This window comes from Pogona vitticeps, chromosome 1, assembly GCF_051106095.1.
Source record: "Pogona vitticeps strain Pit_001003342236 chromosome 1, PviZW2.1, whole genome shotgun sequence".
Classification (NCBI taxonomy): Eukaryota; Metazoa; Chordata; class Lepidosauria; order Squamata; family Agamidae; genus Pogona; species Pogona vitticeps.
In genome coordinates, this window is record NC_135783.1 from 70,303,803 (window position 1) to 70,317,127 (window position 13,325).

Sequence of the window (13,325 nt, forward strand, 5' to 3'; positions counted from 1 at the left end):
TGACTCTGAGCCATTAGTAAGAGAAAGGTTTTTTTAAAATTTACTTAGATACACAGCAAACTGAAAAACATGTCTGCTTTCAGAAACAGCACTGATTAGAAAGGTTGGTCTCTCTTTGAATTTAGGGGCAGGAGGGAATGTTTGTTTACTTCTGGGTAGATTGACAGTTGCCCCAGGCCAGAAAGGCCCCTCCCAGCCAAATCTACTATAAAGGCAGCATGTGAGGTTGAAAAACTCCAACGGGTTTTGCATATATGTTTTCACCCTATCAGGAACAGCAATGATACAATTTTGGAAATATTGATACTGAAGTCGTAGAATTCCGGTTTGAGGGAAGGGATCCCATATATCCTTCCATTTCAGAGGTGTGTGTATGAGAGAGGGTGTTAATGTTGCCTTCAGGCCTTGATCCCTCCCCAAACAGGTGATGAAGAGTACTCCTGAGGCTAATAAAACTGATTGAGAGTAGTCACTTAACAGCTAGAGGAAGTATGTATTTTGAAGAGAAATATGCAACAAAATATTCTAAATAACAAAAGGTAGGCTTCTATTATAGAACAATATATTACCCCTCTCCTTTCATGAGAGTCATATTTAAGAGAAAGAATTACATATATGTGACATGTTTTGTCTAGAAGTTTCTGAAGTAATACACAGTTTGGAAGATAAAACCTGAGAATTCAATGAAGCAGACAGGCGACATGTTATGCTATAGCATATTTAAAAGTATTAGAGGAACTTCATATCCTTTAACTTTTCTGTAGTTACTTTTCTGGGCATCTTATACATTAGGGAGTCTTATACATGGAAAAATACTGTGTACTGCAATAAAGTGCTCTAGTTGTTTGAGCTTTTAAAGCTTATTAAGGTGTCATTCCTTCACCCTAAAAGCTTTTCTTGGAAACTCTGAACAGCCCCCAAAGTTTGGCTGTTGTTTCTGAAGAGGAGGGCTCTGGCTCCTGATTCCTGAAGTCTGTTGAAGTTGTTCTCCTTTGTGCTAAACTTCCATGATGCTTTGCCTGTTCCATTGGAAAGAAAAGCAGGGCCATCCAAGACCAGGTTGTGGACGCAGTCTTTTCAAGATGCTTCCCTGGGTATGGATAAGGATATGAGCTTGCATATTAGCTTGGAAATGCAACAAATGGCAAGGAACTGTGAGATTTCTAGGCACACAGATCTTTGAGAGCAACTGAGCTGCAGAAGGCTGAAGCTATTACAGGGCTGGAGTGAGGTGAGGCCAGTAAGGAGTATGGAGAAGCTCCTTTCTTGCTGATTAAATTTCTCTGTATGGTATGGGAAGGTTTCACAAGGAAGGAAAGATAAAAGGTTACTTTTTCTCACATTCCAAAAGACAGTATGGAGCAATAAAGTGCAATTTTAGGGTGAATTTATAGCAACATAGCAAAGGTAGGAAGATTTGGATTCCCACAGCCACATGCTCTATGGCTAATCTGCTGAAGGCTAGCAGGACAACCACCACACACTTTCATACAGATGAACACACACTCAGCTATACATCCCCCCAAACAGAATGCATATTGCTGTATTCATATTGACATGTAACAGCCAAACATTCAATTTTCACATATAATATTCCTCATCTGCCTATTCATACACATACTCTGATCCCCACCCACGTGGCAGTTAGCTTGGAAAGAAACCTTCCGCCAAGAGCGTCTTTTCCCAAGACTATTGGAGGCTGTTCTCTTATGCTAATTTTGGGTGGGTGGGTCATCATGAAGACTCAAGTGCGGAATAGTTAATTCTTCCCTCTTAATCTGTAGTCTTCATGAAGAGGGTATCTTTCTGTTTTGCAGCATCAGTGAGAGCACAACTGAAGAAAACATCATGTGCCTAAATATAGCCTGTAGCACCACACTTCTGCTATACAGCAGGGCAGGGAAAGGTTCACTAATGTCCCACTTGATCTCTCCAAATTTTGAAGACATGAAATTTCAAGGTTATTGAAGATAGTATTGGCCATTGAATGATGGCTGACTCAAATTGTTCCCCAAAACAGCCAGAAAACCTTTTGGGTACGGGCAAGGATACAATGTGATGGGGTGGTAGTCCCCCACAAACCCTGCAGATATTTCCTTTATTGTGGACCTATGGTGCACCTTAAGGCTGACAAGCTCCCTGCGTTGATTTGGAGAAAAATGAATATGGTCTTTCTGACACTTAAGGTGACAGTCACATAAATCTGTTCCTGTTGTCAGTGGAACTATAGAGGCACTGGAGATACATTATGTTCTAGAAGCCATTGCTTCTGGCCAAATGAACCAAACAAGTGCAAAACTAAGTGATGGCTTAATTATTAATTGTATTATGTTCTGTCAAGTCTGAATTGACTTATAGTGACCCTAACAGGGTTTTTAAGGTAAGGAATGGTTTTATTAGTTTCATACACACCCTATGAGTTTCTATGGCAGCAGGGATTCAAACCCAGGTCTCCTGAGTCCCTCTCCCTCACTCAATCCACTACACCACACTGGGTAATAATTGCTAATTAGCCATGATTTTCTCCAACTGTGGAACAACAACAGCAAAAATTAACTGCATAAAGCAAAGTCAAACAAGATGAAAATTAAGTCAAAAATCTTCTTGATTTTAGTTCATTCCTCACTCCTTTGGCCTGCCGGGTCATGAATGGGTTTTAAGAACATTAATTGACACTTAATATCAAAGATTTGTATCTTATTACTGAGATTTTTAAAACTGCCAAATCCAACATGTCTTGTTGAAAAATTAAGCATGAGGTTGATGAGCACATTTCACTGAGCAATATGAGCAGTCCCAGCTATGCTTGTGAGACTCATGTGTTAGTTTGCTAATGTGTCTTAGTGTGTCACGTTATGAGTGTCAAACTATTATTTAGAGTAAACTACTGATTCAGTGATCCAACATAAAACTGAATGGAAAATCTGGAATCAGATTCTAGATTTCAGTGAGGATTAATGGCTGTGCTAAGGTAAATTATACCTTTGGGTCACATCTCCCATTATGCAGTCTATAGAGCTGTTCCTAATCCTTCTTGCTATAATTTGCCCATTGGTTCTTCAATCAAGTGACATGTAAAAGTCACTTCAAAGTCAATGGAATATGCAGAAAGGACAAATGGAATATTTTGAAACAGATATAATGCAATGTTTAAGATAAAAACTGGCCCAGTTAAAAAACAGTAAGTACAGTTGTTCCGTAAGGCGACTGGCCTGTGACCATCATACATGGACTTTGTTTCTATGGATTGATCTCACTGCCAGGGTGAACAGTTTTTCATCTCCATTCATTCCACATCTGGATATTATTAGAAGTGGCAGGAATATTCTTAAGAGAGTGATAACATGTAAGACTTCATTTGTTACATGTACTACACAATGGGTGCTGTGAGAAAACATGTGCAGTTAATCAGTACAAAATACAGACTGGTCCATAGTTCAAAAAGCAAAACTTATTTGGGTCATTTCCTCAGCTTGTCTTGTCTCTTGCCCACTTTTCTTTCCCTCTGTTCAATATGTATTGAATGTTACCACAAAGCAGTCCCTTTTTTAAATAAAGGAAGATGTTACTTGATAGGTAGAGCTTAATATTTGGCATTGAGAGACCTTGCCCTAAGTACAAGAAATAAGTCTGGGGTGCACCTGAGGAAGGCTTGAAGTTTTTTTTTTTTGTAGGTTTTCTATTCTAGAAGCATCCTATTCTGTCCTTTCTTTGATGTCGTCTTTCCTTTTTCTCTGGATACTTAAAGAAAAGGGCACATACATAGAGCACTTTGCTCTGAACACATAAAAGCCAAATGGCATTGAGCAAAAGTATCTTCTTTTCTGTAAGTAATTAAGAAGCCAGGTCCAATTGGTAACAATTATTATTCAGTTTTTTAAAAATTCCTCTTTGGTCAATTGCTTTACCACATTTTTTCTCTCCCCCCCCTTAAATATGAAGGATGCTTCCTGTCTCAGAATTAATTTCTTAACACTTTGTATTAGAAATTTACCTATTAATCTGGCAATCTGATCATAGGTCCTTTATAATAGTTTGCTCAATTCAGCTGAACAAACAGAATCCATCCTACCAATTCTCTTGCAAAGTGTACCTCATAAAACAACAATTAACCAAAATGTTTGACCACAACATTCAAAAATATTTATCTCTTTATTCATATCAAACTATATACTGCATTCTCCTGGTGCCAAAATGTGCTATTTTTAGATTTTGTGATTTCATAATTTGTGCAAGTTTGGAAGAATAATGCTGAAAAGTTACTGTTAAGAATAGGACAAATAACAGCTAAATTGTCTGATTGTTTGAGAACCACTGTATAAACCATGCATGCTGTGTAATTGAAATCCAGAGTTTTAAGCATTTTGTTCAATTCAAACTTAATGTTTGAATGTGATGGACAGTGATGATGCTCCAAGCTAGTTCCATAGACCAATCAAAGCAGGGGTTGAGAACCTATGACTATTGATGGACTCCTGTTACCAGCAGCCCCAGCCAATTTGGCCAGAGGGAAGAGGTTATGGATGTTGTTGGTCCTCAATGTCATCTGCCCAATACATCAGATCGTCTCAGGCCAGGCTCCTCTGGGTAGCCACCCCGAGAGAGGCCCAAAGGTCATCTACCAGAGGTAGGGTCTTCTCAATGGTGGCACCAAGACTATGGAACCAGCTCCCAGAGGAGCTATGCCTGGCACTCTCCCTGTATTCTTTTAGAAGACAATTGAAAACACTTCTTTTCAATCTGACCCTGTTTGAGTGTTTCGCCTCCAGTTCTGCTTTTCTGTGATAATCTGTTGGTGTCACGTTTTTTTTTGAAAAATGCTCTTGCCACATTACTGTTATTTGTGTTATATTTTAGTGCTTTGTTGTGAAGCTTGTTTTTATCCTTTTTAAACTGCCTAGAATAGTGTTTTGGTACTAATGGGGCAGGAAATAAATAAAGGTATTAAATAAAATAAATAAATAAATAATATGGAAGAGACAGTACACCAGTAGTTTCTCCCACTCCTGATAAAAATATTGTGGGTTATTAGGACGACAAAGACCGGTTTATTTCTTACTGCCAACACCATTCCAGTGTTTTTAACTGTACTGGTGATGGACACATTTTCTCATAGTGAATTGATGGGTGTTTTTTAAACAATTGTTATGTATCATCAAATTACCTCCAACTTGTAGCAACCTCATGAACGAGCATGCTCCAAAATGTTCAGCTCTTGTAAATTCAAGGCTGTGCCTTCCTTGATAGAGTCAATCCATCTCATATTTGGTCTTCCTTTTTCCCTGCTGCCTTCATAGGTACTACAAAATCGTATCAGCACAGGATTAAAATACATAAAGAACAGAAAGGTCAGCTTCAGGTTCTGAAGAGATTAAAATTACTTTGTGTAACAGAGCATACTTAGGATCTTAGATACAGCTTCTTACCACACAGTGCTTTTAAGGTTTTTATCATTTCCTAAATCTGCTTCTTTTCATGGCATGTAGTTACAACTGGGCTATAATTTAACATATATTTTTGAACACATTATTATACAAGAAACAAAGAGATAGAAGAGACTGTTACCACGGGTGATACAAGAGTGAATAGATTACAATTGAAGAAGGGAAAATTACTTTTTGTGACACAAGGGAGTCACATGTCAAACTTGGATGATAATAGTAGTATGTACTTTGCCTGTCCGTACAATCATCTTCTATATAAATGTGTTAGAGCAAGTTATATGGCAGGATTATAAAAGATGTCTACTGGGATAACATATTTACAAAGAACTCCATAGTGACTAAAAAGGAAGAAAAATGTACAAATATGCAGCAATTCCAACGACCATAATTTAGGACAAAGCACAAGAGTTACTACTTGAACTATATTTAGTACAGTAACATTAAATGAAAATAATAGTGTCTCATTTGAGAAATGGGAATGATTTCTGAAATATAACTCAGGACAAGAGTTGTGGGACTTGATCTGTTAGACCTTTTAAATGCTTCAGTGAGGGGCCTAAGATCCAATTCATGCATTGCCACAAGAGAGAGACGGCACTTCCTTTGCGGCTTCTTTTGATATCGTGCTGGCAACAGATGAATGGAAGAACAATTTAAGTAGGAAGCAATTCCTAGATGGACATTACTTTGAATGAACCGTTAGCTCTACCTCAGTGATTTCTTCACAGAGAGGTTTCTGGGACACTATAATAATGCTCTGTGATGTGATCCCTCAACTGTTGTTACGGGGCAGTACCCTGCTTAATAAAGGTGTATGTGATCACAGGTTTGCTATTCTACAAGCCAGACATCGCTTTTGCAAGGCTTATGCAGGGAGGTATTTAACTCTTGTGCAAGGAAGTACTTGCTACCTGTTTGGAAGCTTGGAAAAGTCTAGCTGCTCATACAATGGACAAAAAAGGATTCCGGTTTGATCCCACTGACAGTATTATCTGCTGTTGTATTGCATTCTACTTTTTAAAAATGGACAAAAAGGATTCTGAATTGATCTGACAGTATGACCTGCTGTTGTACTGCATTCTGCTTTTTAAGAATTGTTTAAAATAAAGTGTATCCATGATGTAAACAGAAGAACAAATTGGTTGTTGTGGGTTTTTCGGGCTCTTTGGCCGTGTTCTGGAGAACGAATTATTTCACCAGGGAAGTGTGTTTCCTGGTTGGAAAATGATCTAAAATACTGTTCTGCCAGAGGGTCATTTATTTTAGAATGCATGTGAAACCCACATTTCAATTATTTCTACATATGTACACCCATCTGTTGCTGGAAATTGCACCTTTGGGTAACCAGCAGAGACAGTGGAAGAGGCAGCAGGAAGGAAGCAGAGACTGATGGGTGCAAGAGAGGGAGGGTCTGCTAGCAAAGCTTGGCTGCTTCTATCCCTTTTCTAAAATGCTGTTTCCTGGGAAGTGGAGAGAAGGGGAGGACACCAGACACACTCTCACAGCCACACCCTGCTCCTGCTGCAAGTTATTTCCCTCCTCGGCAAGCAGTTTGTGTGTGCAAACTACTTTTCCATGCCTTACTTGTCCCCACCTTTCCTCTCCAGGGACATGGTGGCACTGCAGGTTAAACTGTAGAAGCTTCTGTGTTGCAAGGTCAGAAGATCATCAGCTGTAAGATCGAATCCACGTGACGGAGTGAGCTCCCGTCCTGCCGCTTGTCGCAGCTCCTGCCAATCTAGCAGTTCAAAAGCATGTAAATGCGAGTAGATAAACAGGTACCACCATGGTGGGAAGGTAACGGCGTTCCGTGTCTAGTTGTGCTGGCCATGTGACCATGGAAACTGTCTATGGACAAACGCTGGCTCTGCAACGTGGCAACAGGGATGAGCACCGCGCCCTGGAGTCAGACATGACTGGAATAAATGTCAAGGGGAACCTTTACTTTTACCTTCCTCTCCAGGCAGACTTTCATGGAACAAAGTTAAAAATGGGCAGAAAGAATCCAGTGGGGCTGCTCAGGAAACCGGGCGGCTGATAGCTGCTTCAACACTCTTAAAGGGACAGAAGCAGCCAAGCTTTCTAAAGAGGAAGCAGCTTTGCCAGAATACCCTCTCTCCTCTCTCACCACAGCAGCAGGGGTGAGTGGCCAATGTGAGGGCAAGGCAGGTGGGTGCAGGACAAAGCCTCAAATGCAATGATTCTAAAAGCCAGTGTAGTCCCCTCAGTCAAGATACAACATAGCTTAAAAACGGGTTAAATGTTTTCTGAAGAGGACATACATGCCAACCCAAATCCCATGGTGACACCATCTGATTTTAAAATCAATTCTATTTAGAACAGAACTCATTGCGTGGTGAATTTAAACAATCCCTAAGATACATAAACTGCCCTCAGCAACTAACAGGTTAATAAAAGTATCAGTGCTATAATAATTTGCATAGAAATAAACACTCCATTCTGGATCCCTGCATATACTCACATGCAGTTTTTGTTTGTACTAGATATCCATTTATCTCCAAAAGAGACCAGATTTGCACATGCAAAGAATATGCCTGATAATCTACTTCTCTTATTGAGAAGGATGTTTCAGCTGTTGTGGGTAAACGAATAATGGAGTTTTTGTGATCACAGGGAATCCTTACATAAAGCTTCTGACAGTTCATAATGGGTACCAAACATAATTTCGGCAATGTACAAGTTCGCTCCTTCCAGCTATTATTGTCAGATTCTTTTAAAAAACATAGGTGCTTTTATTCAAACAATTACACTTCCATTCTAGAATGCAATGGCTGCTGTAGCTCTACAGTGGAAACAATCACTTCTCAATATGATTGTTCTCTTTCTATTCCCCCATCCCCCAACTTTTTTGTGATAAGTAAAAACTGGTTGCTTATTTTTGATTGGCTTTTTTTCAGCAGCAACAGTTGAATGTTAGATGAAAATAACCCAACAGCAACAGTAAACAGAAGAGAATAACCTTAACTGCTACTAACTGTAATTGATTTCATAGTGAAATGAGAACATTATTCAAGAACACCCATCACAGTGCTTAACAAGATTTAATGTACATTTATTCTTAACATGTGGAACATATAAAGATTTTATACTGAATAAATGATATTCATTAAGCCAGAGGAAAAGGAGGAATTTACATCAAGTTTTTTTGTCTTTTTTTAAACTACATTATTTTGAAATACAAATGCGGATTCTTCTCACTGAAAAATCTTTGAAGTTGTGTTTCTTCCTTTTTTCCTTTATATGTATTTTTGTCCTGTAGATTGGTAACCATTTTCTTAAATCAATCCATACATAACCATTTCCACATCTTGATTTATAAAGCAAGTTGTGAGCAATTGCTCTCCCGAAATAGAGCATGACTTTATACATACAGAAACTTGTACATTACCCTCGTGATTTTTTTTGTTAGTTTTTGGAAACATGGCCCAAACAAAATAATAATAATAAAATTAAGTCTACCATCACTTTGTAGTTACCACATCATGGAAAAAAAAAGAAGAGAAATCCTTGTACTTATTTTTCTTAAAAAAAGATGAGGGTATGTTTAATGTACAACTTCTATATACATCACTGCCTTTTGGCAATAAAAATATTTAAAAAATGATTAAAAGGAATTGTGAAGAACTGTCATTGTGGAAGGTCAAACAAGATACTGATGTGACAGTTCTGGTGAGGAAGCAATTCATGTTGATCGTCTGTCTTCAGGTTTGTGTTAGAAGTTTCCTAAAGAATTTTTTGCTCCTAACTTAGTGTAACCATTCTCCTGCAGAGAAACCAAGATAATTTCTTACGCAGACTACAGACCAGCCCCTTTCCTTGATCTGCTACACCTACATCACTAACATTTTTCTATTGCACAGAGCGCTTTGGGCAATGGCATAAAGGGTGGATGGGTTTTCATTCATTCTTGCAAAGTAAACAGACAGTAAACATAGTATATTTTCCCCACTTTTGCACTTCAGAGTAGTGAGCCTTATCCCCTTATCAAATAATATTTTGCAACATTTTAATCCCCAATATCTCTCGTTTGCTTCCCCTCCCAAAATATGTGATACAAAGATGAAAAAAAAAACACTGAAAAGGATATCTATGGAAAAGAAGTGTGACCTTTGAATGTACAAGACAAACTTTGGTTAAAAAATAAAATAAGATGTACTTACACACATAGACAGCAAATATTAATTCTGTAACTGTTCAAATTAATATATACTTTTAAAATTTCCAATTGGTAAATAGTGAATGGGGCAGAGGAGCAAAGATTCTTTTTTTCCTTCTTCCTACACTGGATAAACAGGTACAGAAAACAGCCAGTTATATGTGACCCTCTAATCTCCACTCACACATGCTTGGCTTATCACTTATGTCATAACTGCCCAATCTGAAAAAGTACATCACAGATGACAGATGCAACCAGAGAGTTCAGGACAGCAGATATTGAGATATCCAGCAAACGGCCCTCGTGCAAAAGGAACTCTGAGCGGTTCTCCTCCACCCGAGCCATGGCCAGCAAAGCCTTGGCTGCCCTGCACATCATGTCTACGCTTGGAGGCTCAAGAGGTGGAGGCTGCATGTGCATGAGGTTATGCTGGCTCTGCTGGTACTGGGCCATAGTGACCCCATCCTCAAGAAAGCTTATCAAGTTTCCAATGCTTCCCTTCTGCACAGCTATTGCCCTTGCTGCTAGCGTGTCCCCCTGTGCAAGGTTCGATAAGAGTGCCATAGACATTTCTCGACAGACTGGGTTTTTGCGGTCCCCGACGTACCTAACTAAAGTAGCATAGAGTTTCTCCTGACGACTGAATGGGGGAGTGGCCAAGATAAGGTCCACATTATTGTCCTGGATACTGAGTTTACACAGGGTTTCCAGCACAAGTCTTTGAGGTGAAAGGACTGAATTGGGCCCCACAGTTGGAAAAGGATCCTGTGCCTCTGCTGATGGACACACCATCCAGTGCAGTAAACCATCCAAAATTGGCAAACAGATGCTTTCTGTATAAGCAGATAAGTCTAGCTGTCCAGAAATGTTGGCTAAGGTGACCAACGTATTATCCCTCAAGACCTCAAGGCAATCCCACCACCACTCATCCTTGCTGCAGGCCACCCCTTTGTCCGCCTCTTCCTCTTTTTCGTATGTCTGTGGTGCTCGCTTTCTTTCCGGGTGCTCATGATGGAGAAGGATCAACTTCCCCAAGATTAGCACCAGGCCTGGGTGTTTGGACATCTCAGCATCATTGCCAGGCACAAAGGACAAGCTGCGGACGATATTTGACACACAAATGCAACGCTTGGCCAAAGAGTCCTGCCAGTGAGTTATGGTGCATAGAGGAGTCTCATCTCGACTCCGTGGCTCATCTTCTAACAGCTTGATATTCCGATGACTTTTGGCTTGATGGATCCCAAATGGAAATTTACTGCTGTCTGTCTGTGAAGTAGAGTCTGAGTCTTCAGATAATGCTCCAGGTCGAGCTGACAAGACATCGTCAATGGTGGCTGATATGCTTTTGTCCTGTTGCTCCTCATACTCCCCTTTCCCTTCCACATTCCTCTTTTTACTTGTAGAGCTCAATGGAGAAGGCCTCCTGCGAGGCAGAATCTCCATCTTACTCTCAAAGTGTGTCTGGATGTGTTCAGTTGTATCCCCCCCACCAAGCTGCCAGTGGAGAAGTCCACTGTTGAATTCCTGAACATGCACCAGCCTGTCAGATCGGTCAACAACAAATAGATTGTTTTTCTTTACAATTTTTATTGGCAGCTTGTCAAACTTGCTGGCTTGTTTTGGCCTCTCACTTGGATCACCATTGGCACCGGAAGGAGCAAGAACAGCATTCTTCTCTCCTCCTTCAGCATTCTCATTTCGATCATCATCTTCTTCTTCCTCTTCCTCCTCATCTTCAAATTCAGCAAAGTAATCAATACATTCATCATTGTTTTCTTCTTCATTTCTGGCATTCTCTGTTACAGACTGGCCATTCTCTTTCCGAGCTGAAATATGATCTTGTAATTTTGGTCCTGGATGTCCCACTTCGTATTCCATTAGGATCCCAAAGATATCAATGAGGCATTTTCTAAAATATTCCACCAAAAGTTCAAGAAAGCCAGATAACTGAGGAAGAAATGGGGGAAAAAACAGGAAAAAATGTTAAGAGGTACATTTTAGAATACATGGAATTGTGTTAGTTGTACTAGGTCTACTTGCAGAAGGATTTTCAGTTAACACTTCTACACTTTTCCATGATCCAAAATGTTGAGTCAGCCTATTTTTCCTATCTACCCTTTATTCTACACATGAAACAGCATGTAGACATTTTTATATGGAGTGCTTCTCTGCCAGTGAAGAGGAGCTTCACCAGCAAGGTGGTATATTCACTTTGTGGGTCCCTGGTAAACCTGCAGGAAGTTTGACAGAAAGGATCCTGCCAGTGGAAGAAGTCAAAACAAAAGCGTTCTGGAAATTGTGTTATCTTTGGATACATGAGATCCCAAGCCCCTTATTCCTCCATTGTTGCCTCACATAAGGTCTCTAGTAGTTTTTGTTCCTATTTATTCTAAAGAAGAAAATTTAAAAATAATGTGGAGTGTGGGAGGAAAATGAGAAAAAGCCACTCTCCATCTTAAAACTGGTTGCAGCAAGACAGGAGATTTGGAAGTCGTGGATCATCCAGCATGTAACACCCCTGTCAACTTAGGATTGCTTCCTATGCAACATTTTTTTCAATGCACATCCTGTAGAAATGCAGATGTACCAAGAGGTCAGGTAAAGTGAATTCTGAAATCCTGCCAAATAGAAGCTTCACCACTTTGTTTTCTGGATACTTAGCAGATACCATCTTCCTAAAATTCTTAGTAAGTGACATTCTGCTCTCTATGTATTCATTTCAATTAGATTTCTTTTCCAAATTGCCCCTAATGTATACAGGGAGCAACTTTAGGCTAAGAGATATTTAATAAATGGGTATTTGAACCTGCAAATAAATACACAGATGTTGCTGGTTCACAAGTGCTGGTAGTAACCCTTCTAACCATGTTTTCCTATCTCCTATTATTACTTGTTATAGGTGACTGGGCAAAGTGCTATTTAGAAGGCCAATCTGGTCCATCAAAACTCAATACTCTGTTCACTGCTCCCATATTCCAGCACTGTTTCTGAATAAAGAAGCAAGTCAGGGTAAGTTGGACACAAAAACAACCACAGCTACAATTGTGCAAGCTAGAAAACTGGCAATCCAGCAGATCACAGAGTCATGCTCCTTATATCCTGTGGTATACCTGTCTTCTGCATCAAAGATGTTGATTTTTGGTAGTGGCATCTTGGTCAAGTTTTGTACAAAAATAAATTCACTTAATGCTAGGTAGAATTCACTTTAAAAAATCCAAGATATTATTTACAGAAATAAATGTAATCTTTTTCTATGGCAACCACACAAAGTGACCTTTCAGATCATATGCAACTATTTACTTCACATTCATTTTCTGCCACTCCTAATTCTCTGACCACTTTAGCTTTCCAGCTATAGAAGAGTGGACAATACATTAGTAATTGCCAGGTTTGCTTTCATGCTAGTGATAAGCTCTTGAAGGCTTCTATTATGTAGCAGTCCAATAGATGTACTGACTGAATGTCAGGTTGAAAAGTATTCTATGGAAGCATTCTTCAGTTCTACCTACTGTAAATCAAAGGTATAAATGCTGAATCAGATTCAAAGGAGGTTTTGCAGAGTGGAAGGTAATTCTATTTGCATATGTGGCTCTCCTTAATTACTACTGAATATGTACCATCACCCCAATTCTTAGAACTGTTTTTTCATGGGATTGTTTTTTCCAGAGCCATTCCCATCTCTTAGGATCCAAGATTTTGTTAAA

General features: G+C 39.4%; 1 protein-coding gene across 7 annotated transcripts in view; it reads right to left on the reverse strand.

The window, feature by feature from the left end:
• Window positions 1-8,487: 8,487 nt before the first annotated feature.
• Window positions 8,488-13,325, reverse strand: part of ARID1B (AT-rich interaction domain 1B) — a 475,555-nt gene continuing 470,717 nt past the window's right edge. For all 7 annotated transcript variants that reach the window (XM_072994953.2, XM_072994947.2, XM_072994944.2 and 4 more), the window contains one exon: window positions 8,488-11,568. In XM_072994953.2, coding sequence (XP_072851054.2) covers window positions 9,829-11,568 — 1,740 coding nt within the window. In that variant the 3' untranslated portion in view covers window positions 8,488-9,828. The remainder of the gene's footprint in view (window positions 11,569-13,325) is intronic.